We start from the raw sequence: 26,023 nt of genomic DNA on the forward strand, positions 1-26,023 counted from the left end.
GCTACTCATGACCAAGTCTAGGGTAACCTCCTCTGCTTTGGCCTGGGAGACGTGGAGGAGGATGAATTTGGAGCTCGGCGTCGGGGGCTTTGTACTGCTTTACATATTGTCTAGCTGCTGGCTGGGCGGCTGGCCTCTTGGCCCTTTGTGATTGCTGAGCCCATGTCAAGTGGCAGTTGGGATGCCTTACCCATGGGGCCCAGGTTGGGGCTGGAGTTGGAGCTGTGCTGTGGTGGCTGCCCCACCAGCTGGTTGACAGACGGCAGTTTGTTGATCCCTCCTCCGTGTACTTTGTTCATTGGTGAAAGGAGTGGACCGTAGGAGGAAGGTGACTGCAGGTGACTCCTGATGGGGAAGAGTGGCACAGTCAGTCCAACTCCATTGGAGATGGAACAAAGCAAACCTCTCTAGGGACTCCCCCGGGGTATTGCCAGTCGGCCACCTTGGCCTTGTCCACATTGAGATTTTAGCCAGCAGCATAGCTGCATCTGTGCAAAACCCAGCTGTAGACATGATTTACACTGGTTTAAGGCTGGGGTACGTTGCACTGGTGCAAATTGTGACGCCCCCTTTAGTGAGGAAACCGATTTCTGTACCTGTCCAGCTGGGATGGACTTGGGATGCAGAACAGCTGGCTTCACCCTAGTACAGTTACCCTAATAGGTAAAGTGATCCAAATACTTAGCATTTACACAGTTTCCATCTCCAGTGCCTTGTTCAAACCTTTATTAAGCCCTTTACAACCTCATTATAAGGTAAGGGAGCAGAATTATCCCCATTTTATACATGGGGAAGTGAAGACAGAGAGGTGAAGTGATGTCCCCAAGTTCTCACAGTGAGTCAGTTGGAGAGATGGAATGAGAACTCCGGGGCTCCCAGTTCCTGCAAGTCACTATGTCTGTGTCCTTGGACAAGTCACTTCCCTTCTCTGCATTCCATTTTTTCATTGCTGTTGCTTAATCAGATTTCATAGCTTACAAAAGAGAAGGTTACGGGGTGACTTGATTACAGTCTATAAGTATCTACATAGGGAACAAATATTTAATAATGGGCTTTTCAATCTAGCAGAGAAAGATATAACACAGTCCAATGGCTGGAAGTTGATACTAGACAAATTCAGGCTGGAGATAAGGTGTACATTTTTAATGACAGGAGTAATTAACGTTGGTACAATTTACCAAGGGTCATGGTGGAGTCTCCATCACTGACCATTTTAAATCAAGATGGGTTGTTTTTTTAAAAAGATCTGCTCTAGGAATTATTTTGTGGGAGTTCTCTGGCCTGTGTTATCCAGGAGGTCAGACTTGATGGTCACCATGGTCCCTTCTGGCCTTGGAACCTATGGATCTATTCTGTAGAACGGGAACGATACCCACCATTTTGTAAACTGCTTTGGGCTCTGTGGCTGAAGAGTGCGACGTAAGAGTTAAGTAGCAGTATTAAGGTACATCTGGTTTCTGGCTTTTATTATCATAATGCACGTTCTCAAGTGTACATTCAAGGCAACAATTAATAAACAAGGAGGAACAATAGTTTATTCAAGAGAGAAGAATGAAGGCCTTATCCCACCCCCACCCAATATTGGTGACTACGGAGGAGGAATCAAATTGAGGGGGTGTCTGGAAGGTGGTAGAGGCCTCTCCACCTCCCCTAGTTACACAAAGCGTAAGAACCCTACGGGTGTGTCTGGTCAGGGCTCCCCATTACGTCTTGTGGCTTAATTTGCATTTAAGGATTTAGTCTCTGTGCCGTATCTCTGGAGACCCCTTGTGGTGACAATGGACAATGCGGCTGTGGTACTTACTGCCTCTGCAGGAGCTGCTGCTGTTGTTGCCGATAGGAGTCAACTAGTTGCTGGGGAACTAGTTCCACGAGCTCCAGGCTTTCCTTTATCTTCATCAGGATCTCAAAGTTCTCCCGGCCACGAACCTGAATGAAGGACCAAGGCAAGCTTGCACTTGTTAGTTTGCAGAGGGCCTTCTCTCACAGCCAGTCCCACCTCCCTCCTCCTTTACCCAGCCCATTCAAAGGACAATGTGAGGATGGCCTTACGCACAAGCCAGGCAAGCCGCTGCCCGGAGCTCCATAGGAAAGCCATCCTCGAGGACTTCAATATGCAACTCCTGGTCTCTTCTAGTCCCCTTCCAGCAGGAGTAGAGTGGGAGTCTGATATCGTGTCCCCTCCCCCAGCAGCAGGACAGCTGGGGTAGCCAAGTCCCTGGCAGTGGAAGCAGAGCCAAAGGCACACAAGGGCCAATTCCCTCTTGCCACAGTGGGATCAGGAAGGAAGGTGACTAGCAGCCTTGTTTTGGAGCAGGCTGTCTTGCTCCAGGATTGCAAGGCAATTCCAGGGTGTGATTCTGGATCTCAGCTCCTGCTGCTCAGTGCTCACCGGTTGTTGTGGACTTTCTCTCCCCCACCCCCATTCTTTGCTGTGCCCATGCTTAGCCCCACCAGTCTTGCTCTTTGCACCTTGTCTGCCTTCTGTAAGGACTCGTCAGGACTGTAAGCGCCAGCCACCCAAAGCAAAGCACTTCAGTGCTGTGTACTGGGAATGCCAGTCTAGGGCAGCCTTTTCCTTTCAGCTAGATAAAGTATTGCTTCATTGCCATTGCACCTTGAATTCTGGGAGCCGCTTCCCCACATGTTATCCAGGGGCCAGTGCCACTGCATTCCCAGAGCAGGATTCAGACACTACATGCCACAGGAGATTTGATACTTACAGGGACATAATACATTTCCTCCTCCCCATGCCTTCGTTTCTTAATGCCAGGCCCTAGTGCTGGAATCCCTTGGGGGCTCTGTTTGAAAGCTGAGGAAGGAGATGGGGAACAGCATTATGGGAAAATAAAGTTAAAGGTGATCATCTAAGCCGCCACTCCCTAGTTCTTCCACAACATTAGAATGGGAATCGTGTTCGAGCAAATGCTATAGCTCCTAGCAGGGCAGGCAACTGCTAAAGGGCCCAGCTGAATGAAGGCCGGCCAGACCCAGGACCAGGGAAACAGGTAGGGCTTCCCTGACTACCAATGAAAGGAGCTCCAAGCTCTTTAAAGGGGAACCTGAAATGGACAAAGCAAACCTTCCTGCATAAATGAAACTATGACTCCAGCTCACAAGGGGAGAAAGAGAGGGAATTGCTGTGTGTTCCTAGGACCACCGACGTGATTTGCTTTGATAAAGCTGAGGGAGATGGATATAGATCATTAAATTCACCCACTTGCCGGGAGCGTACATATTTGGCAGGCGAATAAACGATGTTATCACCATTGTGATAAAGGGCAAGTGAGACACTCTGGTCCATGAGCGCATAAACACCCCTGATCACTTTGAGCTTAGTACGTGCCAAATTTATGGAGGCGGTGGGGAGGAATTAGTGATGAAATATAATATGCTTACACAGAAACGTCTTTCCCTCTGCCTCCCACTTTAGCCTCCTGCATTACACTCAGGTTTTGCCTGTTGCTAGTCTAACCTCTGGGCGAGGCAACGCTTCAGAGTAAAGCAAAAACTCCTCTGTATGTAAGTGGCCAATAATGGACAGGAGGAGAGGGGGCAAGGAATTCCTTCCTGATGCCTGCCGAAGATAAACTTAGGCCCTGGAGCATGTTAGTTCTTTAACTATCTTAGCACTAACAAACACTTGCCTTTAATAACGGTAATGACCAAACAGATCTGGACAGTAAAGCACCCGGGTAAGAATGCCACTTGTTTGTTTTCCTGACTGCCAGGTTTGTCTTATTACAGATGGACTTGAGTTATGAAGTGGGGATCTGGTGTTGCTCTGAATCTAAACTTCACCCAATTCCCGTTGTTGGTTTGTTGCTGCTGTCCCAGAAGCCTGGGGAGGGCCCTGGATGGCACCAGCCCAGCAGTCCAAGGCAGTGCAAAGCGGGGTTCTCCCTGGGCGTGCCCAGGCATCCTTTCCCGAGAGGAGAACTTACTGCGCTTGTTGATGTTGCCATTTTTAGCTGCGTTTTCATTCAGGGCTTGCTGCTCTCGGTAGTGATCTTCATCAGCTTTCCGATCTCGGCCAGGACAGGCGCAGATCCGCCCTTCAAACGATCTCCTCCCCAGAACTTGGCCACTGGGGAGCAGACGAAAATCAGTATTTTTTTAGGGAAATAATCAGACTGTGCCTAAACCTAATTCTCTGTGGCGCTGGGTTTCTGTCAGTAGACGTTGTGTTAATCAGTTACTGAAAAACCTTTTAAACATTCCAGAAAATACTAAAACAAAGAAACCCCCTCCGTTTCCTGAAGAGTTTCAGCTAAGCAATTCCCCACCGCTGCACACCTAACAAGGGCACTCTGCAAGAATTTCCTGAGCTTAGAAGCCAAGGTGAATACACCCGGCAGGATGCAGCACACAAGGTGCTAAAGCTCGCCCTGTGATGCACAGATTCTTGTGCAGGTCCTTCTGGCTAGAGGTGATTTCCCCCCCTGGGGGCCTCTCTTCTCTGATGGGCAAAGGGCTAATACAGTAGCACCCTGGGAGACAGGAAGGAGCAAGAGTTTTCCTTCAGGCTTGAAAGGTCCCACCAGTGCTGTGCAGGAAGAGAAGCCACAGGCCTCGTGCACCCCCACCTCCCTAACCCCTCTATTTCACAGCTGAGGCTCTCCCCAGGCCGCACGTTTCATCTTCAGATGTAAATGGGGTGAGCCACATTTATTTACGCAGCTGAACTTCACCTCCTAACCACGCCTCACTGCCCCAGGAGAGCCAGGCTCAGAGGTGAAGAGGGGAGGGGGAAATGTCTGCGCTTTGCAGCACAGGTACCCTCAGAATGACTCACTCTCTGGTCTCCAGGGTGATGATGATGAGGATGGGCCGCCTGTTCATCCCACCCACGCAGCTGCTGTTGCACATGAAATTGTACAGAATGGTGGTGAACTCTGTCCCGACCTGCCCCGAAGAGAGGAAATGACACAGTCAGCATTCTGGGGGCGGTGGCTAGGAGGAGGTGTTAAAAGCCCAGGGGAGATGGTGGCAGAACTCAGTCAACGCAGCACAGGGATGCAGACAGGCCGATGCAAAGAGTCTCTCAGCCCACAAACTGGAGGGGAAGTGGGGTGTTCGTGCGTGTTTGTTGTGGGAGCGGCATTCCTGGGGGGTAGCAGGGAAGCTGGATTTCTGACCCCTTGCTCTGATCCCCTCAAAGGGGGAGTATGTAGCCAGTCTAATGGCAGAGTGCCTCTTACTTTTGTGTCCTGCTGGTTCTGTGGGCCCTGACGCCTAGAGATTTCATTCATTGAACTGGCCAGCTGACAGTGCAGCTGGAAATCAACATAACAAATGCATGAATTGAGCAGCACCCTAGAGGGCGTGCTAAGCTTTCCACTCCCAATTTGTATTTCATTCAGTTATTGGCTTTGTGTGCCCCTGAGGTGTTAATAGTGGGTCCAACGTTTGTCTGTTAACCCATACACTGCCCTGCGAGCACCACGTTTGGAGCAAGCTCCTCTTTTAAAGTGAGATGCTTTAGCAACTCCTAAGAGGGAAGGAGAACACGCACACTGTATTGGCTAACCAGGGCGGTAGCAAGAGGGATATTATGCTCCAGACACCGCAGGGCCATCAGGGACCTTGTCAGGGATCTAAATTCATCTCGTAAATCCCACAGGGCAGCTGCTGCTTTCAGCTACCTTGGTGCCAATGGAGTCGCTGCAGGGTTGCTGCGGGCAGAGTCAGAATTAGTGTGGCAGCTGTAAATGTATTTAAGAAAACTACTATTCTTATTTTCACCCTTCCCCCACCAGTGCTCCCGTTCCTGTTCAAGCAGAGAGAATACCTGTGGTGGCTCGTACGGCACCATTACACTCTGCCTTCCAGTGACCGGGTCGTCCACATACTGAGAGAGATTGTTGCCTTCCACCCGGATTAAGTGGCTGGCTGGTGCTGACTGGCCTGAGAGGTGGAAGGAAGAGTTAGAGGAAAGACCCTTCTTGTTGCCAATCCGAGAAGGTTGCACAAGTGTGATTATAAAATCAGTTTAGTTAAACTGGGGCAGTATGGACGCTCATATTTTGGTTTACACCAGCTGCGTTTCAGTTTAGCTTAAGCTGATTAGGAATTGGGTTAAACTGAACCAAAATAAGTGATTTAAACTGGAAAGAGTGTTGTACCGGTGCAACACTAAAGTGGTTTTAAAAAAAACTATGGAAGTTCAACCAGTTCAACTTCCACATGTAGACATTGTTCCCTCCAGCTTCCCCTCAGCCCCACCTGCTCTCCAGGGCCAAAGGGGGCTGTTTGAGTCAGGCCACATAAAAACTGACCTGAAAATTCAACCCCGCGTGGCATTAAACCTAAACGTGAAACTCTCCTGGGGAGCCAAAGTGTTTGTTTAACTGACTTCTACTTTCATCTGCCTCTGAGTTTTACTGGGTGTTAGCAGCAGGCCTGAACCAAACCAGGACTGGGCCCCCTCACAGAAGGCCAGTACAAACAACTTGCAAGAGACGCTCACTCCAGGCCGCTGCCCCTCATCCTCTGAGCCTGAGTCCTTCGCAAACCTTGAAGGCAGGAGAATCCTGTAGCAGCCCAGTGGGCTCAAAGTGTTCCCAATGGCAACCTCTGGTCAGGCAAGGCATTGCTGTGGCTCCATTTCCATGGTGCAGAGCCACCAGTGACCTGTGCAAAGGTCACCTCGGGCTACCGAGGGATGCAGGAAGATTTGCTTTCACCACTACTGTTCATTTGGGTTTTTCTCCCCATGTGAGTGACCCCTTTCAAAAAGCCTACCAGCCCCATTCTTGCCTTCTGCATTTCACTGGGCGGGGCTGCATTTTCAGCAGGCAAAGGGTTGTGCTGGGAGCAGAAGGCTAGGTGTAATCAGGGCCCAAGAATAATTTTTAACATGGACCCCCTCCTGTAATGGGGGTTGCAGCCTGGACCGGGCCCCCAGGGCCTCTGGGCCCCGGTAAAGTGTACTCTTCCTCCCCCCGCCCATGTAGGGACCCTGGGTGTAATGGCAGGAATCTCACAAGCAATACTTCAGGCTCGGGGCCTTTTGTCTTCTCTAGGTGGAGTTTAGTGAGGTGCTCAGGGTGCTGGCTGAAGCCAAACTGAGACCAGGCTCCCTGCGTTTCTTCTGCTGGACTTCTTTTAAGGGAGATGAGATCAGTGGTTAAAATTTTCAGAAGCACTTAAGTAGCTGCACTCCACTGAAGTCTGGGGGACTTAGGCTCCCAAGTCACATAGGTCCAGAGCCCCAAAGATATTTAGGGTTCTAACTTCCAGTGACACCAATGGACGTAAGATGCCTAAATACCTTTGAGGATCGGGAACTTGGGGCTCTTTTGAAAATTCTATCCCAGTGTCACAAGCAGCAACTTGAGAAAATTGGAGCTTGGCTGTTAGGTGAAAAACATCTAACAGGAAAGTTGATCAGAGCTTGAAATAATTTGCCTAGGGCGTTTGTTCTGTCTCCACCGGCAGAGAGGGCCAAGAGGACAGACAAAACAGGGAGCATTCAGGTAAAGGGTGCTGCTGCCCTAGCGCAGTGCAGATGGAGCACTTGGTTCAGGAGGCCCTTCTAGGGCTCGTTAGCTCTGCCTCTGCTCAGCCCTGATCTGTCTCAGCTGCTGCCAGTTCAGTCCTGGGACTGCCAGGGGTGATGGCTCCCAGCACAAATCAGGCAAAACAAGGTAGTTTCACAGTGAGCTTTTTGGTACTCCAGGGGAGGGAGACTCCCGTGTACAGGAGTGAAAATGGAGGGTCTTGAACCCTACCTGTCAGATGTCATGGGGCCCTGTTAGTTGTCACGGGCTACTCTTGGTTTGGGGGAAGCTCTGGGATACAGGTTATCAGCATGAAACCGGTTCAAACAGAATAATTGGTTTGATAACACCCCACCTGCCAGGCAGCTGACAAAGACACTGCCACGCTATTTGAGGGGCAGGAGACCAGCTCTTACCATCATTAAAGTCGCGTCCAAGTTCATGGTTGGGGCAGCGCTTTACCACCTCGGTCACGTGCTCTGCCTTCTTGTAGACGGGCATGGCCCGGATGACGGTGCCCGGAGGAGGCGGCGTGGACACTTTGATTTGGATGGGGCATGTCTTGGCGATCTGACAGTAGAGCTTCTTCAGCAGTGGTGAGTACTGGAAGAGAGCAGGGAGAGCTGAGCTTATGGGCATGCCCACAGGGTGGCCGGGGGCGGAATGGATCATGGCATCAGACTGGAGAGACTGAGTCAGGGAGATTTGCAATGTGTCTCCATTCTCACGTGCTCATTGCTGTGGGATCCAGGCACCACTGCTCAGACCAGCCCGGTCTTAGAGCGCAAGAAAACACACAGCCCATAGGATTTGCTCCTTTATTACTTGTTTCTATTACGGTAGCACCGAAAGGCCCCAGTCAGAAAGAGGAGCCACCCTTTGCGCTAGGCACGGTGCTAATCCACAGTAAGACACGCTCCCTGCCTGCAAGAGCTTGCCATCTCGTTTATCCAGGCCAGGGGGGTAGGGGTGCATTGGGGGCCCTCAGGCTCAGTGCCTCCCTGCCCTATGGCAAGGCAGATTGTAACCTGGATGTCCCGCTTTTTTTTAAAGGTCTCTTGGTTGAGGTCACCTGGTCTGCAGCCCTCCTCCTCCTCCACGGCGCCAGCTTCATCTGCCTTTTTGCACCTTGGCTGCACAAGAGGGACAAGCCACGCACGTGCCTTTGGTAAGCACACCTGGTTTTCATGCAGAACACATGGCAGGGTTTGCTAGGGGGAAAATGTCTGGTGCAGCTCAACGCAAATGATTCTTTGGTAAAGAAGCAGGGCAATGGCTCCCCCTACAGTCACCTGGGGAAAGCAACTGCCAAAAGCCACCTTCTGCCTTCAGTTACATGCCTGCAACCAGTCAGGGCCGGGCCAACAAGTCACTGGGGCTGCACAGGTACATGGCAGAGGGCAGAACTTCCTTCTGGGACTGCAAAGGCAACTGCCCAGTGCTTAATTTGTGCCAGGGCTGAGCCCCGGCCGCTCTAGGCTGGACAGTTCAGAGCCCTGGCGCCTCTGGGCTCGCTGTAGCCGTTGTGAATGTAAAACAATTGCCGGAGATCTGGCACAGCTTTCCTTACAAAGGAAGCACTGCAGCTGCCCTCTGGCTGACGTCTGCCCTGCCCCCACAACGGAGGGGAAATCAACAATCTCATCTTCCAATAACCCCCTGCACCCTCTCCACCCTGACGAAATGCAGCCTGGCTGCGGAGGAGTTTGTGTGTGGGTGCAGGACGGGAGTTTTATAAGCCTGTCCTAGAGGATGAGCCCCTGGCTTGCCCGCGTATTGGGCTAGGCTTGGGAGTTAGCCAAGAACATTCAGGCAATCACCTCCCCAGCCCCCTTCCTAGCCTCTTCTAGAAGCCCGTATAACCCTCCTCTCCGCATGCACTCAGCAGGGATACCCGGCTCAGTCCCCAGAGCTCTGCCCTTGTCAGGCTGTGTGGCTGAGACTCTTGGGGTTTCTCTGGGTGGGGGCGGGGAGGGAGGCTTATTCCGACATGCTGGAACAGGCAGGCTTGCTCAGGGATCCCACCAGGAGCTAGAGGAGCTGTTGTGCACAAGTCAGCTACCTGCAGGGATAAGCTGAAACAAGCTGGGGTGAACGGGATGCAGTTGATCAGACTGGAGGAAAGAGCCTCTTTTATAGTATCTGATCAACTCCCCTTCAAATGTGTGTGTGGGGGGAACCAATCACCCCCCTGCCCAATAAAAAAAATAAATAAAACAAACAGTGGCAAACCCATAAAAGGATTTTCTCTTGAAGACACACTTCCCTCCTCCCGGTTCCTTCCTGGGAACTCTAACTAGGATAGCTGAGTGGCTGGGCAAAGAGACGTAAGACAGCACGGTCGGGAGTTTTAGGCCCCTAATCAACAGACAAGCTGCAGTTCTGCTTCCATTGGCAGGGGGGAGTCCAATTATTATTGTTGCTTGATTTCAGAGGATGAAATCTCTCCCTTTTCTTTGGCCTGAGCTGCTATAATGATACTAACTTGAAAGCACCTCATGTCAGTGATTAACTTAAACCGATGCTACACGTGGAATAAGCCCCGTTTCACTCCTTGGTGTGGCTGCCATACGACAGCCCTTTGTCAACCAAAGTCAGCTTTCTGCACCAGCCAGTGCTGGTGTATACACCGCAATTCCCTCTCTTCCCCCGCTGACCCAACTCCCCTCATTTTGCGACACAATAAAACCACCTTGACGAGAGGCTTAGAGCTTTTGGCGCCAAAGCGTCCGTGTAGACACCACGCTTGGTTATTGTGCAGTAAATGGCCTCCAGGAAGTGTCCCACAAAGTCCATCCTGACCGCTCTAGCCATCAGTTTGAGCTCTGCTGCCCTGCAGCCTTCCGTCCCCCTCCCTTCAAAGTCTTGGGAATTTTTGAAATTCCACTTGCTGGTTGGTTGGCGGGGAGAGCTTGCATTGCATCTTCCCAGCTGACCAGGGCAGCTCCATGCACCAAATGCTCTCCCGCTTGGAGCACGCACATTCCTACCAAACTCCCGGCCCGTCTCGGTACCCCATTCACTCCACCCCTTCAGACAGCTTCCAGAACAATGGCTGGACCTACACCCAGCTGTCATAGCTCACACTGCCTCGCACTGCTTTCTCCCCTCCAGCCCTGCTTTTTGTGTCTGTTGTGAATAGTTGTTATTTAATAAAGACATACTCTGTGAAGAATAAGCAATCTTTTTGTCTCTGTTACACGGTGGTTGCACCTCACATTGATACACAGTGCAAGCTGGATAGCAGTCATAGCATGGCACAGTGCTGTTTTCAAAGACACCTTATTGGTGCTCATTGTCAAAATAGTTCTTCAAGGCCTCCCTGATTCAAATGGCCCCCCGTTGTGCCCCTCTAATAGCCCTGACAGCTGGTTGTTCATATTCAGCCACAAGGCAATCCACCTCTGTGCTCCACCCAGGGGGAAATTTTTCATCCCTAGCTTCACAAATATTCTAGAGCACACAGCAGGAGGCTATAACCATGGGAATAGTTTCCTCAGTTAGCTCTAACCTGCCATAAAGGCATCACCAGCAAGCTTTTTATCTGCCAAATGCACATTCAATGGTCATGCTGTTATTGAAGCGCTGCTTGCCATGGCAGTAAGGGGTAGGCTGGGTTTTCCAGGATCACTATGGGCATTTCAACATCCCCCATTGGAATTTTTTAGTCGGGAAAGAAACTTGCAGCTTTCTGTACAGGCCAGCATTCCTAAAGATGCGTGTGTCATGCACCTTCCTTGACCAACCCACGGTGATGGCAGTGAAACGTCCACAGTGATCCACAAGCGCCTGCAGTACCATAGAGAAGTACCCCTGTCTATTGATGTACTCCATCGCAAAATGGTCTAGGGCCAAAACTGGGATATGCATGCCATCTATTGCCCAGCCACAGCTAAGGAATACCATCACTGTGAAGCCATCCATTATTTCATGCACATTTCCAAGACTCTCAGTCCTTTGTAGCAGAATGCGATTAATGGCCCAACTTCCTGACTCCCAACTGATTAGCGATCAACTGGTAGCAGTCTGGCGTTGCCAACTTCCACATGGTGATCGCCACGCACTTCTCCACTGAGAGGGCAGCTCTCATTTTTTGCCCTTGTGACACGGGGTGGGGGCCAGCGCTGTACAGAGTTTCATGAAGGTGGCTTTGCCCATTCGAAAGTTCTGCAGTCACTGCTGAGCATCCCAGACCTACATAACGCTGTTTTCCCACCACTCCGTGCTTGTTTCACGCACCCAAAAGGGACGGTGAACCATGTGCAGATGCTCCGTGAATGCCAATAGTAATCTGGGCTTTGTTAGTTTGCATGGCATACAGCAGGTCAGGTGCCTCGGATTCCAGTTCTGATTGGGAGCTCATGACACACTGCATGACCAGGCGCGATGTGTTCAGAATACTGACAACAACACTGGAGAGCAATGCAGAATCCATTCTTTCAGACAGAGATGGCGGGCGCTCAGGAAACTGGGGTCATTGAAAAATGCCGTGAAACGCAGTCGGAAACCCATGGAATGACGGGACATAAATCATTGCATCATGGGACATTGAACCCGCACCCATGATGGGTGGGTGCTGCCCTGTGGGTGCTCTCTGACTCAAACTCCTGAGAGTGAGGTACCACACAAATGCTCACTCTGCAGTGTATTTCTGGTAGCTTTTCTATAGCCTACAGCTGTACCGCCATGGAAGGGAGGGGGTCCAAGGATCACAGGAGCAACCCCCTTAAACAGTTAGGGTTGCGTTTGGAGCAAGATCTCCTGGAATCTCAACTGTATGAGCTGGGGCACGTCACAGGTGGTAAGCAGTGTCTAGGCAGTACGTAAACATCCTTTGGATGGAAGGTGCAAGAGAAGCACAAAATATTGTAACTTCTCAGAGCTCTACCTGCAGCTCCCATGGTACAAAGACTTGAGAGCCGGGCAAGGCTGTGCGCTAGCCTGAAACGTGAGGAGAGGCGTGGCTTCCAGGGGGTCTGCCCCCTCTTCCACAACGCATTCACAGAGCATCTTGGGTGCTGCAGGGGCAGGAGGGGCCGTGTCAGTTGCAACACTCTGAGGCAGCAGGATTATTTTAAGTGACAGGTCAGAAAGAAACAAGTATTACCCCATGTCAAGCCCAGACAGGGACAGAGTCTTCACAGCATGTAGGGAAGGCTTTCCTCCTGCAAGGGCAGGGCTCAGTCCTGGGGCTGGGCTTCCGAACAGCAGCACTGGTCTACCTAGTTCATATTGACGCCAGAGGGATCCAGTTAAAGCACAATTAGTTTGGATTAATAATGGACTGGGACAACCCGATTGCTCCAGGCACAGCCAAGTGAAATCCTCAGGGGAAACCCACGCCCATGTCCTTCTGCTGTTTCAATCGGAAAATGATCAATACTGGAGTATATGATGGGGCTTTTATGATCTTAGATTGGCAGCACTTCTGAAAGACCAGGGCTACTATTCACAGCTTAAATGGCATCAGCGAGCAGCCTAGCTCCATGTAGGGTGACCAGATAGCAAGTGTGACAAATCAGGACACTTTTTTTCTCAGGGAGGGGTATAGTTGCCTATATAAGACAAAGCCCCTAATATCGGGATGTCTGGGCGCCCTATCGCCATGTAACTAAACTGAACTAAACTGACACAGCTAACGACCGAATGGATCAGGGTGGTAATGGCCCCTCTGGGATCTATGCAGAAGAGGTTACACGCTATATAAGCCAGGAGGATTATTCTCTCTCTTTCACACAGGAGGCGAGGCACCAAGAGCTAGGAATTGAACCCAGCGCTCCAGAGTCCCAGCCCACAAGGCTGTCCTTCCTTGCCAAGTTAAGAAAGGCAAGTCTCACAAAACATTTCATAGCCGCGAGCCATGTAGGGAGAGAGCCCCAGGGGCGGTTGTGGAAGCCCCATTGCTTTGGGCACTTAAAGTTGCGCTGCACAAAGCAATGCAATAGGGACCAGCCTTGTGTTGATGTGTGTTCTGGCGTCTGATCTAACCGGTCTTTCCTTCTCCATTTCTAACACTGACTGTTAGCCAAGCATTGCAGCATGTCCATTGCTCACTGCATGTTCACATGGAAATAAGCCAGGTCTTTTTTTTTACTGGCACATTCGCCGGTTGAGGTGCCGCAGCAACGCATTCTCTATGGGTTCAGTACGCAAAAGGTAATTCAGTTTTTGGACACTTTTAGCTCTAAATGATCTCGTTGTCAAGTATGATTTTAAACGCACTCAAGCTAAGCACTCCTGCGCCCTGCAGCGTGCAAAAAAAATGGACATTTATTTACCTCCAGCTTTTCTGATCCGCCCAATCACGGCTTTCTGTATATTTCAACCCAAGAGCCAACACAGCAGAAACGTAGCAAATTGAAATAATTACTTGTAAAAGAGCTAGGTTGTTGCCTTTTGTGTCCTAACCACTTTGAGGTTATTGTGCCAATGTAAAGATTCTTTGTCTGCTGGCAAAGGGAATCGCTTGAGAAACACAAGTATTCCTTTGAAGTTACTTTATATAGCACTTCTTCTGTACATTGCCTTTCTCACACGTCAAGCTACATGAGAAACTGCTGCTGCTGTGTGCACATAGTGGGTTTTTTCTGAAGTACAGCACCAGCGGTGAATGCATTTACACATTTTGTTCTTTGAAGTAATTCTGCGATGTCCTGCCCCTGTATTTGGCCTGAGTTGGAAGCTGCTGTAGAGAACCCAATACATGTGCAGTGCACAACACCATCAGACTAGCCAGTACCCACATAAGTCACACACAACTGAATACAGCAGCACCTCAGAGTAACGAACACTCGGGAATGGAGGTTGTTCGTAGTTCTGAACAAAACGCTGTGGTTGTTCCTTCAAAAGTTTACAAGTGACCATTAACTGATACAGCTTTGAAACACTACTATGCAAAAGAAAAATGTTGCTTTCCCTTTATTTTTGTAGTAGCTTATGTTTAACCCAGCACTGTACTGTATTTGCTTTTTTTCTCTCTCGCTCTGCGGCTCCCTGCCTGCCTGACACTCTGGTGTTCGTAATGCTGAGATTCTTCTGTACTTGGGCCCACTTTGGGGCACTGGGGGAGTGATTTTCAAAAGCACTTAGTGAGGGGCACAAGTTCCCCTGTAGTGCCTCACTTACCGAGCGCCTTCCATAGCATTGTGTAGTGCAGTGTTATGCCACCAGTGTCCAGCTTTCTATGGCTTCATAACAGACTCCACAGCAGAGAATGAAGGCATCTAGTCTGATCATCTAGTCTGACCTCAGTATTGCTGTAACAGAGACTGAAGGCATTGCACTAAACAACATCCATTGAGAGCGAGACTGTCAGACAAGAGTGACGGGAGATGTGGCTGGAGTGGTCAGTTGTATCCAGAAAACAATTTATTTTTACTACTGAAATATTCTCCACAAGGCTCTTACAGGATGTGCTTGATCATGTGAAAGAGAAGCAAATTCCTTGTGTTAACAGTTTCCCCGGAGTGCTATTCACTTCCATTGGAGACTCACTAGTTAATATTATAATGATGCTTTGCATTTAGATGGTGCTTTTCATAGGAGGGCTGCATAGCCACTTGCCAACGTGAGCAAGTGTTATTAGCCACATTTTACAGATGGGAAACTGAGGCACAGAGACTTGCCCCAAACCTCCCAACAATATATCTAGTTCCCTTGGGCTAGCCACACTTTCTCATGTAAATCCAGTTGCCATCCCTTAAATTAGAGTGCAAGTTACACAGCAATTAGTGTAGGGCCTACCAACGAATCTGCATGAGCATGTCATTACCACAGCATGTACTGCAGCAAGTCAGACCTGGGCTGTTACAGTGCAAGTACTAAAGCACTTACATGGTAGTTACAGCCAAATAAAGTGTCACCTCCCCCAATGGGTAAAAAGCTGAGCATGCATCCTGGCAGGGCTGGGGTTAGCACTATCCACAGGTGCTTGCTCTCAGTGCAGCAATTCCCAGAGCAGGGCGGGCTGGGCTCAGCTGGGCTGAATTGCTTCAGGAGCAGAGGTTATAAGAGGAGTGATCTAAGGGGAAAGTGTTTTCCCTCCATGGTCAGGCACTGAGCTGGTGCAGTTAGGCCCCAAGAGGGGGAGAAAAGCTTTTGCATGTAGCTGCACCCCAGATCTGTGGGTGGCTGTTTTCTTTCTTGTCCTGCTAATGAATGCTGGTTCTGAGGTGCAGCTAGATAGGGCCAGTGAATGGCAGGGCATGGATGGGTGCAGCATAGGTCACAATGCAAAATCCACCCAGCTTGGCGCCTCCACCATGGCCCCCAGCATGTGCTGTGAAGGAGGCAGCCAGAGGAAGTGGTGAAAAGGACTCTGAAAAGCCAGGAGGAAGCCAGGGACTTTGTTTCCCAAGGGCAGGGAGATCCCCAAGCAGGACAAAGAGCCAGGAGCCTAGTTATGCTGGTGATGGGTGCCCTAGAAATGCATTTAGACAGAGGTCCCTAGAGGAACCTCATCAAGGTGGTCAGCAAAGCCCATTATGCATTCCTCACCCAAGCAATGCCTAGACGCTGAGCTGCCAGGGAGATGCTCCAGTGACAATAGCATGCTAATGACTGACATGCATTAAGGAAAGCTACAGAGAGGTCTGGTTTCTACAGAATAGGGTTGGGGTTTGGGATAGCTGGGTAACATTATCAGCTCTGCCACTGACTTGCTGTGTGACCTTGGGCAAGTCACCTCTCCTCTCCGTGACTCAGTTTCCACACCTTAACAATGGGGATAATGTTGTTAGCCAGCTCACGGGGGAGATCGTTATAAGGCTTGAGTTATTAATATCTGTCAAGTGATCTGGGCTCCTCGGAAGGAAGTGCGGAGTAGAACTGTTGCAGTCAAATCCCTGCTCGCTGGAGACTGCTAAGCAATGCAGCTGCGTGGCATGCTGCCTCTGAGGTCACTCCTGGGCCTGACAGGTGTTTGCAGATGTACAGACAGTCCCCTGCATGGCTCAGACCCAGGGAACTTTCCCACCCTGGCTGGGGCACAAAGCATAGGGTCTCAGTGTCACGTGCCCTGCCTCGGTGAGGCATGGATGGGTGCTTGTGAAACAGTCCCCTGCTTTAGTATTTGGTAGGGAAAAGCCACACTAAGGTCCCGGAGCAAGTGACTGGCATGTCACAAGTTTTCATACAGCTACAGCAAAATACACGACAGAGGAGTGGGTCTATGGGATGGGACGCAATGGGACACTTAAAGCAGGGAACAGAGAGAAGCAGGGAGGGCGAACTTCTCTGGTGCAACACCCCTTTCTTCCACTTCAAATATATCCGCGTGCGGCTCATCTCACACTGCCAGGAAATCAATGGCCTTTTCTGCTGATGAGCGCATCTACGAGGCCCACCTCCACCCACCTACCTCGATGCTGCTTTCTAGCTAATAAAAGAGTTTGTTTGTTTGTTGAGAGACCACAACCCCCCCACCCCCAGCTCCCGCACGCACGTACTGTGGTGCAAGCTGAGGGAGGGCGGAGCGCCAGTTCCTGCATGGCAGGGCATGCTCCTGGTCAGAGCACTGCATCTTATCATCAACAACACACGCCTTGTGCCAAAAAACACCACCGCAGGACGCCCGCCAGGATACTAAAAGCTTGTCCTGAGCCATCAGGATACACCGTGCAAAAGTCGAATTGTGAGGCAGCTGGAGTCCTGCCGCTTCCTGGGCAATGCGTGTGCACAGAGCAGAGGGCTCTGCCTGTAGACAAGCTGCCTTCGCTGCAATGGGTGATGTCAGCTTAACACTTGAGCAGCACCGGGGCTCTTGTTCCGTTGCACTGGCCATGTAGCGCTGGCATGCCTCCAGCCAGCCTTTACCTTTTCCCTATAGATGAGGTCACTTTTATCCTTAGTCATGTGGTGCACTCAGGATTTTACTCCCAGGCCAGCAGCGGTGCTGGGACAGTTTTATAGTGGGAGTGCTGACGCTGGTAACCATGGTGTTACTACTGCTTCAAGCCAGAGGGTGTAGCAGCCCACCTAGCACCCTTAGGTGTGAAACTGGCCTACAGTGGTGGAACTGTCAGAGACAGGACTGCAAGCTGCATGGGCAGGTGATGCTGCATCCACAGATGATTGCTGTGAGTGTGTTTGGGTTATTAAGATGGTGATTCTGTTTTCATGATTCCATTCAGTTGACCCAGCAGGACCCAGTGCATTTCTAGATGATTATAGCCTGTCTCCCAGGCAGATGGCCAAAGGGCAGCTGGTGCTAACCACCCAGGGAATACTACTACTGCAGATAACCTAGCGATCTGTATTAAGGCAGATCAGAGATCACTGCGATCTGAGTTAATCATGTGCACGTGTATGCGGGCTTAGATAAGACAGATGCTGTCTATATGCATGTGGTCATATAAGTACTGTAAGGCATCTACAGTCACACATTAAAATGTATGGAGACAGCATATGTATGAGACAGAGGCTAGCTTAGTGGACTGAGCATCAGGTTTGCAATCTCTAGACTCCTTGGAACCATAGGTTTGAACTGTGGCACGGCTGACTCAGCCCTTCCTCCTTCTAGTGCAGATAACGGAGTTCTTGTGCATTTCACTGTGCATGGGCTGGGCCTTTGGGAGGACAGCTTGCATTCTGAGATTCTGTATGGACATTTATGATCCCAGAGCCCTTTCTGTAAGAGTGAGGATTTGCTCAATGTTTATAGTGAAAGTTGTCCTTTCTTTGATTGTTGTGCAATGTGCTGTGAGCTGTATTTCACTGGCGTTGCAGCTCCATAAGGTAGTTTTTCAAGTAGGTTGGAGTTCTTTCATGCTGTGTTAATGTAAGATCTGACTGAACATGATCCACTGTCACACAGACACATCAAAAAAAAAAAAAAAAGAAGATCTAAACACTAGACTCTAAAGCTGAGTACCTGGCAGCTGACCTTTCTGGCAAACACTCCCCCTTTGGCTTGAGTTTTGTACAATAAAAAGGCAATGGGAATTAGACATGATTTTTGTTCCTGTCTCAAGGCATGTTATCTTCATCGTGCCTGCATACAGAATGCAGCTGTCTCAAGGTCTCTGCTGCCCTACAGCTCTGCATTTATCAGTTCCTATCAAGATAGCTGGTCAACCCAGAAGAGGGGTGGACGGATGGATTTGCTTAACATATGACTGCCGCTAAATATTAGCAGCTGCATTCAAAATTTCCATTTTAGGTGTGTGTTTGCATTGTGGGGGTATGCGGGAGGGTGCATTCATATAGGAAATTCTGCTCTGGAACCCAGGCCCTAGCAAGCTCCAGGAATGTCTATTTCCCACAGACAGAACAATGCAACTTCACTTTGGCTGGTTTCACTCCTCTAAACTGCATTTCAAAAAGCTTTCCAGGGTTAGATAACACAGCTATCAAGTGAAATACTAGCAGAGGGGGCGAGACGTTAGGAGAGAGATACAAGGAATGAAAGATTCCTTTTCAGCTGAGATCCACAAAGCGATGCCGAGAGAGTTTAACACTGTCCCAGATGGCAGGAGCTGCAGGGGAGACGGCTCTCATGCCAGCAGGGGCAAGACTGTGCAAAAGGCCGGTGAGCAAGTGAAGGTATAAGGGAGGAGATACAGAGCCAGGGAGTTGGCTGGAATCACCTCCACGGTAGGTTTAGAACACAGAGAGGGGCAGTTTTAAACTAGCTCCTGAAATAGAGGAGTTGCCTGAAGAAGGGGCGGGGGGGGGAAGGGAGTTGATAACAATTTGTATATACAACATGAGGGTGAATTGGGCAGTGAGGATTAGCCTGGCCTGAGTTACACAGATGTGCCATTGTCTGATCACAGCTTGGCCCGGTCAGCTTCCTGTTATAAAAGCCGTAGAGCTCCGTGTGATGCTATGACATAACCAGATCGTAGGCTAATGAAGGGTGCGGACTCTGATGACGTTTTGATGACATACTAAAGTCAGTGCCTCAGATGTTGATACTGTTTAGCATATAAACCAGACTTTACACTTACTTTAGATTAGATTGAAATACTCTCCTGAAACACATACATAGCTGCAATTTGCGAGCATACAACGGAGGAGCTTGAGCCCTTTGCTTTCGCCCTTGTCACCTACATACTCTCTGTGTGATTGTGATCTGATACATTCATTTTCAGCAGGCAGCATGGCAAAACAAAGGTTATTGGCGGTGGGGGTTCTTCCTGGCCAGGTGTTAACATACTGACAACTCCTGTCAAAGGATCCTTTCATGTAGACATTCCCGGGCAGTCCCCAACATGCCTGGGAAATAACATTTTTCTGGAAGAGTAGAGGTGCATTATGGTAAGTTCTTCGGAAACACATGCTCTCATTATACCATGTTATGACATGGATAAATCTCTGTTAAATAGCAAAACGATTGCCCTGCAGGCAAAAGAGCTACAGCCGAAAACAGACTTGCCTTCACCGATAACCTTATCATGTCTTAACAGCTCCAGGATTGTCTTCAAAGATCCTTCAACAATAACAAGCTATTCTTTTAAGGAACCGTGTGCCGATAACTCAGAGAGAGCTGCAGTCTGTTTTAGATCCCATTTGAATGCCGCATACAATACACGGCTCTTTTCTTTAGCACAGATGTCCTACCACCTCCCAGTCCATGTCCACTGAATTCATGCATCTCCCCTGTGCATGTCCTTTGCCTTCAGTGAGATTCTGCAAAGAGTTACGAGTGCCTTGCTCTTAAAGTTATTCCTTTGAAAAGAGTAGATGTTTCTTTCTGAATGACAATGTTCGCTGGTGTAAGCACCAACCCTTCTATTTTAAAAAATAATACTTTGCACTTACGCAACCTGATTTTCAAAAGGAAGAAGCCCAAGACTTTTGCACTTATCATAATGCACATAAAATTGCATATATCTAGTTCAGGTGCCAAAGTTAGACATCTAAGTGGTGATTTGCATGAGCTAATAACCTATTGCACTTGCATTTCAGTCCATAGTCTTGGCCTTTGGGTCCTTTGAAAAAATGGACCTATGGTAATTAGCACCTTTAAAATATCAAAGGACTTTATAAGCTTTAGTTAAGATATGTGTGCCCTATTTTACAAATGGGTAAACTAAGACACTCACTCGTGACGTTACTTGCTCTAGTTCAGAGCAAGTCAGTTGTAAAGTTGGAGAATCCCAAGTCCCAGTGCCTGATATTAGCCACTAGCCCAGAGTCACCACCTTGTCTTGCTTGCATTTTTTCCACGCTCACACTTTTGACAGATGTAGTAGTGGAATAGCTATTAAAGACTCTGGCTATTCATTTGTATTCCCTCAACTTCTACATATTTTGAAACAAGTGGCCTCTTAAAATAGATTTTTTTTCATTGTATTATGTGATATGAATTATCGTGTAGCTCACTCACAGGTCAGAGGAAAAAACTCAACCTCCTAATTTACCACAGTTCAAAGTGACTTTTGCTCCTGGTTGCATTGCTTGCACTCCACATATATCAATAGCCCCCAGATACATCTTTAGTCCGAGCGATTGTACTATGGTTTCATCAATTTAGAGATTCCAAAATCAGAAGGGACCGTTGTGATCATCTAGTCTGACCTCCTATTTTCAAGGTTCTTGTCTCAGTTTGGAGAAATTGTGACTCTGCTTTTTCTTAGTTGTAAACATTTGCTGTTCCCATTCTGGTGATAACTGGAAAGAAAGAAAGGAAGGAAGAACAATGGCTTCCTAAAAGGAGCTGTTGAATAGGTATTTGGAAAAAAAGTCTTGGACCTCTTCCAAAGGAGCTGTCCCTGGTATATGTGGAACATAGTCAAACTAAATGTGGATGTTTGTCTTTAATCAGCGTGTATATCTAGTGGCTTTCTCAGGGGACTAGCCCTAAGGACTTCTTTTTCTCACTTCCTAAGGTGGATTAGTCTAGCACCAGAGAGACCTCTCTCTTCGGATTCTGTTTCCAATACAGACTGTAGCTTGAATGTATTCCCCACTCTGTCACCTCTGTATTATTCCTTCCCTTTGTTTTTGGTTCCTACTCTACCCTTTGGGTATTTATAGACCTTTAGCATCTTCCCTTCCACTAGCTTTATTATTAATGTAATTTCTATCACTGAACAAAGGCAGAGACTGTCTTACTCTACGCTTGTACAGCAACTAGCACAATAGGGCCTCAGGAGCGACTGTGATAATTAATAGCAAATAATGGGAATAGCACTGACCTTATATAAACTGAGCCTGTTATATCTGAAATATATTTCAATCCAATTTTTACCACATTGATGCAGTTTCTAATGCCAGAGTTTTTTCATTTGTTGCAATGAAAATCAGACCTCAACCTGCTTAGATGTTTCTTCTCTGCTGCTGCAACCTCTTTACTTTAAGTCCAAGGAAATTCCAGCATAGTAGGAAAGGAGCCAAAATAGTGAATCAATGACAGCCTTTCACTATTCAAGCACATCTCTCATCTAATCCCATACATTCTTCCAGTGCCTCTCACTTTCAGAATCCCAAAGTGTAATGGGATAGAGGTCACGTCCTCTATTTTCTGAAATGCAGCTATTTCTGGGGTGGGCCAGAGCAGGCTTTCTGCACCAGTGACAGAAAAGAAAAACACTCCGTCCTGGTGATGGAATCTACTCCTGTGATAAGACTCCTTAACTCTAATAACATCCATCCCAAGGCTGACGTTTATCACCTATAGCTTAGGTCCAAGGAAGGGTTTTACAGAGACTGTGGTCGAAATCCATTCTAACACCCCACACAAACCCACGGAAGTCAGAGACTGTCTGCAGTGTCACCCGGTACAGAGTTTTACCATTTACTGCACTCCGTCCTGAGCTGAGGGCCAGAATTCCAAACTCCACTAGGGAAGAAGATACTTCACTGCTTATATCTACCGGCGCTGCTTCCTGTGATGGGGACAGGGAAAAGCAAAGAATTTTCCCTTCGCACTTTGAGTGCCTAAAACCAAAACGTAATCTAAATATTCTGTGTGAAAAGCACGGCTAGAAACATCCCCTCCCCCCAGTCCTCCCTGTTCTGCAGAACCGCTAGGCGGATGTGTCCCAACAGATTCTGAACTGATAAAATCTTATTTATCTTCAGCTGTTGACACAGAAGCGTCTAGACTTGCCTGCTGCAGGAGGATTGTATCCAAATGCTGCTTCTTTCTTTCTTGAAGGAAATGATTTGCCCAACAATTACTTTTTTCCACTATCTCCCCCTGCAATGTGCACCCTCCTCCTCCTCTTCACATTCCAGTCTCCTCATAAGTCCTACTCAAGACATGTCGGGGACTGCCGTCAATGGATCCCAGTAAAACCTGGGACTACACTGGCAAGAGGGAGAGAGAGAAGAAAAGTGTTGCCTAAGGCTGCTAACTTCCTAGTACTCCCCAGCAAGCAGCTGTGGAGTTGCATCCCAGGACAGGTTTGGACAGATCGCAGTGGAGAGGTGATAATAACGTGTCTGTCGTTTTACTCAGACATGTAGGATCTTGCAAACCGCAAATACCGTTAACCGGCTTGGACAAATCTGTTACAACAGATCCTGGAAGACATGCCGACTGCAGGGCTTTTTTCTTTCTAATTTTTTTTAATAACCATTTTTTAATCTTTGGTTTTTATAAAATTTTCACTGAGCTGGAAATTCCATCGCAAGTTATTTTGTCTCCCTTTTAGCGTGAGCTAGGATGTGTCCAGTGCCTCACGTGCACCATAACGGGAGGCATCCACAAGAGCTTGATACAGACTCACATGCATCCTTGACTGTCTATAAAACTAGAAAGTCCCAGTCCCATCTGACTGCCTCTCCATCCACTTTGCCCATCCCCCCTGAAGAAAAGACATGGATTTCGTGGCTCTTAGATAAAGTTGAAGAGAACAGTCTCAGAGTTTTCACCTGAGTTGCTTAGTTCTGGACAGTGGTGATCTCAGGATGACTGGAAGTGAACGTTTAAACCAGCAGGACAGTAAAAGGTTGGAGATATAATGGGACGTAACAAGACCTAGCGGCTATACAGGGCTTTCCTCCATACACTCAGAGCTCTGTACAAAAGGAGATCAGTATCATTATCCCCGTTTTATCGATAGGGAAACTGAGGCGCAAAGGGCAGGGACTTGCCCCAAAGTCAACCAGCAGAACTGGGAATAGAACCCAAGACTCCCGAGGGTCATACTGCCCCCCCAAATCTCCCCTGGATGCACCTAGTGCGTAGGCATTGCTAGCCCCACCTATTACACCTCATTACAGTCCCTTGGTTTACCCTAATTGATTTCCCCTTCCTCCCTGACATTTACACCTTTAAAATACCTGTCCACGGGGCTCACCTCCTCTCTTAGTCATTGCTTGGCCAAGCTGCATGTACTTAGTTCTTTTCAAATCTTTCCATGTACGTCTGACTAGCTGACTGGCTTGCTACTTTGATCACGTAACCAAGTCTGCACAGAAGCCCAGTGCCACTAAGAAGCAAGCAGAAAACCCAACAATGCAGTTACTTTGGGATGTACTGGTGACCTCGCGGGGTGGGGGGGGGAAGATAAAGAGTGAAGATATATGATTGGAGAATCTAGTGAAAAAGCTGGTGCAAAAACACAGGGCAACAGAATTTGACGTGGAGTCGGCTCCTAATTAATCTTTAGCATAATTATTATTTATATGATTGTAGCAGCTAGCACACCCTGAACAGAGACTGGGTCCCCACAGTGCAGAGTCAGAGACAGCCTTTGCCCCAAAGACCTTACAGTCTAAGTAGAGAGAGGAGGAAGTATTATTTATTCTTATTAAATTTATTATTATTACACCCATTTTACTGATGGGGAACTAAGGTGCAGAGAGATTTCCAACATCATCAGGGAGTCTGTGGCAGAGCTGGGAACTGCTCTCCTTGGTGCATTCTGACCTACTGAGGCCAAAGAATTACGGATGCTGACAGCTCAAGATTGACACTGACTTACTGTTGTTGAAAAGATGTGATGCTTCGGGGTGGGTAATCAGGGCTTTAGTGCATTCTCTGTATTGTTGTGCAGTGCACCACGGCATGGTGGTCTCCAGGGGCGCTTAGTATTTTTCAGTTTGGATTCAAAAAGGCACTTGAAAGCCATTGAGCTAATTATTGTGAAATGTCCTTTTAGCTAAGAATTAAACATCTGGGTTCAAGTAGTGGCCCCTCTTCTTAAAATCATTCACAAGGATTTTCCTTGTTCCTCATGCACAAGAGAGGTCTACAGGCTGAGGCCCGAGCAGCCCTTCTGAAAGGAAATTCTGGCTAGCCAAGCATTGAGATCAGAGCTGTTTGCTGAGCAGGACCAATATTCCAGCCCTCTTTATTAGTACACTCATCAGAACCTGAACTTGTACATTTTGGGGAATTCCCCAACACCCCTCCACCAAGATCTCCCTGGTGTCGACACACTCAGTAAAATGCATGGCAGGTACATTTAGAGCCAATATAAAGGAAACACTTCTTCACACAGCATGTATTCAAAACTGTGGAACTTGCTGCTGGAAATGCTGTAGGTAGATTTTATAAAGGGCAGGGTTTCTACGTATGCAGGCTAAAAGAAATGCATCGAAGCTCATGCTTCAGGACATATGCTGATCACTCCAGGCGTCAGGAAGGAGTATTCCCCTAACAGTATTGCACAAAGGGACAGGTAAAGTATGGTTCATTTTGTTTGCCCTCCCATATAGCCTCAGGTATGGGTCTCCATGGGAACTAATGAATTGATGCTCTGATCCAGGGTGGCACATCCTATGTTCCTACGCACAAGATCAAGTGCTCTTGCATTATAATATACTGGACGCGTACGTGTTTAAATACATAGCCTGGAATTCAGGAATCTTTATTTGCTCAGGCTGCTCATGAACCATAAAGGAGTCATGATACATCTCTAGCTGGAAAATAACCTTACGGGGAAAAGCAGACTTTGGGAATGCAGCAAACGTTGGACAATACCCTTTTCTATACTTTTTCACAGCAAAGCTCTTCGTGGGGAAAGATGCCTCTTGTGAGCACTGTTTTGCTCTGCTCTGTAGCACATTTGGGATGCAGGAAAGGCTCACTCATATCAGAGTTGCGCTGCTGATTTTAGAGTTTAAGTGGCTTTTCCTGAGAGCTGCATCTTGTAAATTGGGTACTATGGCTAACGTGTCTTTTGTACTTGTTTTTGTAATTGCACCAAATTCCCAGCTTACAGGTCCATTCTTCCTACCAGCAAAACCAAACCCAAACCTAACACTGAGACTATAATCATTGGCACGTAACACTCAGAAATCCCCTGTGTACCAGTCTCTTGCTCCCTCTGCACATATGACACCGGCTCCTTCTGTGTCCCTGTTCACCGCTGTTGGTGTCAGAGTCATCCCCTCTGCAGCTTCTGACACCTTCTTTTTGTATCTTCCTGCCTAACACTCCAAGCAATTTCAAACCTCAGTAGGAAACAGGTGTCCCTTAAAGTCTCTGCTGTTTGATAACTGCAGAATTTGGAGTGTAGGAGAGAGGCTGGTCAGCTGCAGGCTGTCATGTAAATAGGGAGGGCTCAGTCTAGCACTGCTGGAGTCTATTTGAGGTTTGGTATTGAAGTCAGGGTCAGGCCCGA

The 26,023-nt window shown here is 48.4% G+C and overlaps 1 protein-coding gene across 1 annotated transcript in view; it reads right to left on the reverse strand.

Moving 5' to 3' along the window:
* The window catches only part of TP73 (tumor protein p73), a 91,592-nt gene that overhangs the window by 6,156 nt on the left and 59,413 nt on the right, over nucleotides 1–26,023 (reverse strand). The window contains exons 5-11 of the mRNA XM_067566716.1: nucleotides 7,919–8,105; nucleotides 5,792–5,907; nucleotides 4,796–4,905; nucleotides 3,945–4,087; nucleotides 2,724–2,812; nucleotides 1,805–1,929; nucleotides 191–345 (exon numbers count right to left, since the gene is read on the reverse strand). Coding sequence (XP_067422817.1) covers nucleotides 191–345; nucleotides 1,805–1,929; nucleotides 2,724–2,812; nucleotides 3,945–4,087; nucleotides 4,796–4,905; nucleotides 5,792–5,907; nucleotides 7,919–8,105 — 925 coding nt within the window. The remainder of the gene's footprint in view (nucleotides 1–190; nucleotides 346–1,804; nucleotides 1,930–2,723; nucleotides 2,813–3,944; nucleotides 4,088–4,795; nucleotides 4,906–5,791; nucleotides 5,908–7,918; nucleotides 8,106–26,023) is intronic.

The sequence above is a fragment of the Emydura macquarii genome, unplaced genomic scaffold (genome assembly GCF_026122565.2).
Source record: "Emydura macquarii macquarii isolate MOO-44397 ecotype Brisbane River unplaced genomic scaffold, CSIRO-AGI_Emac_v2 contig_2768, whole genome shotgun sequence".
NCBI lineage: Eukaryota > Metazoa > Chordata > Testudines > Chelidae > Emydura > Emydura macquarii.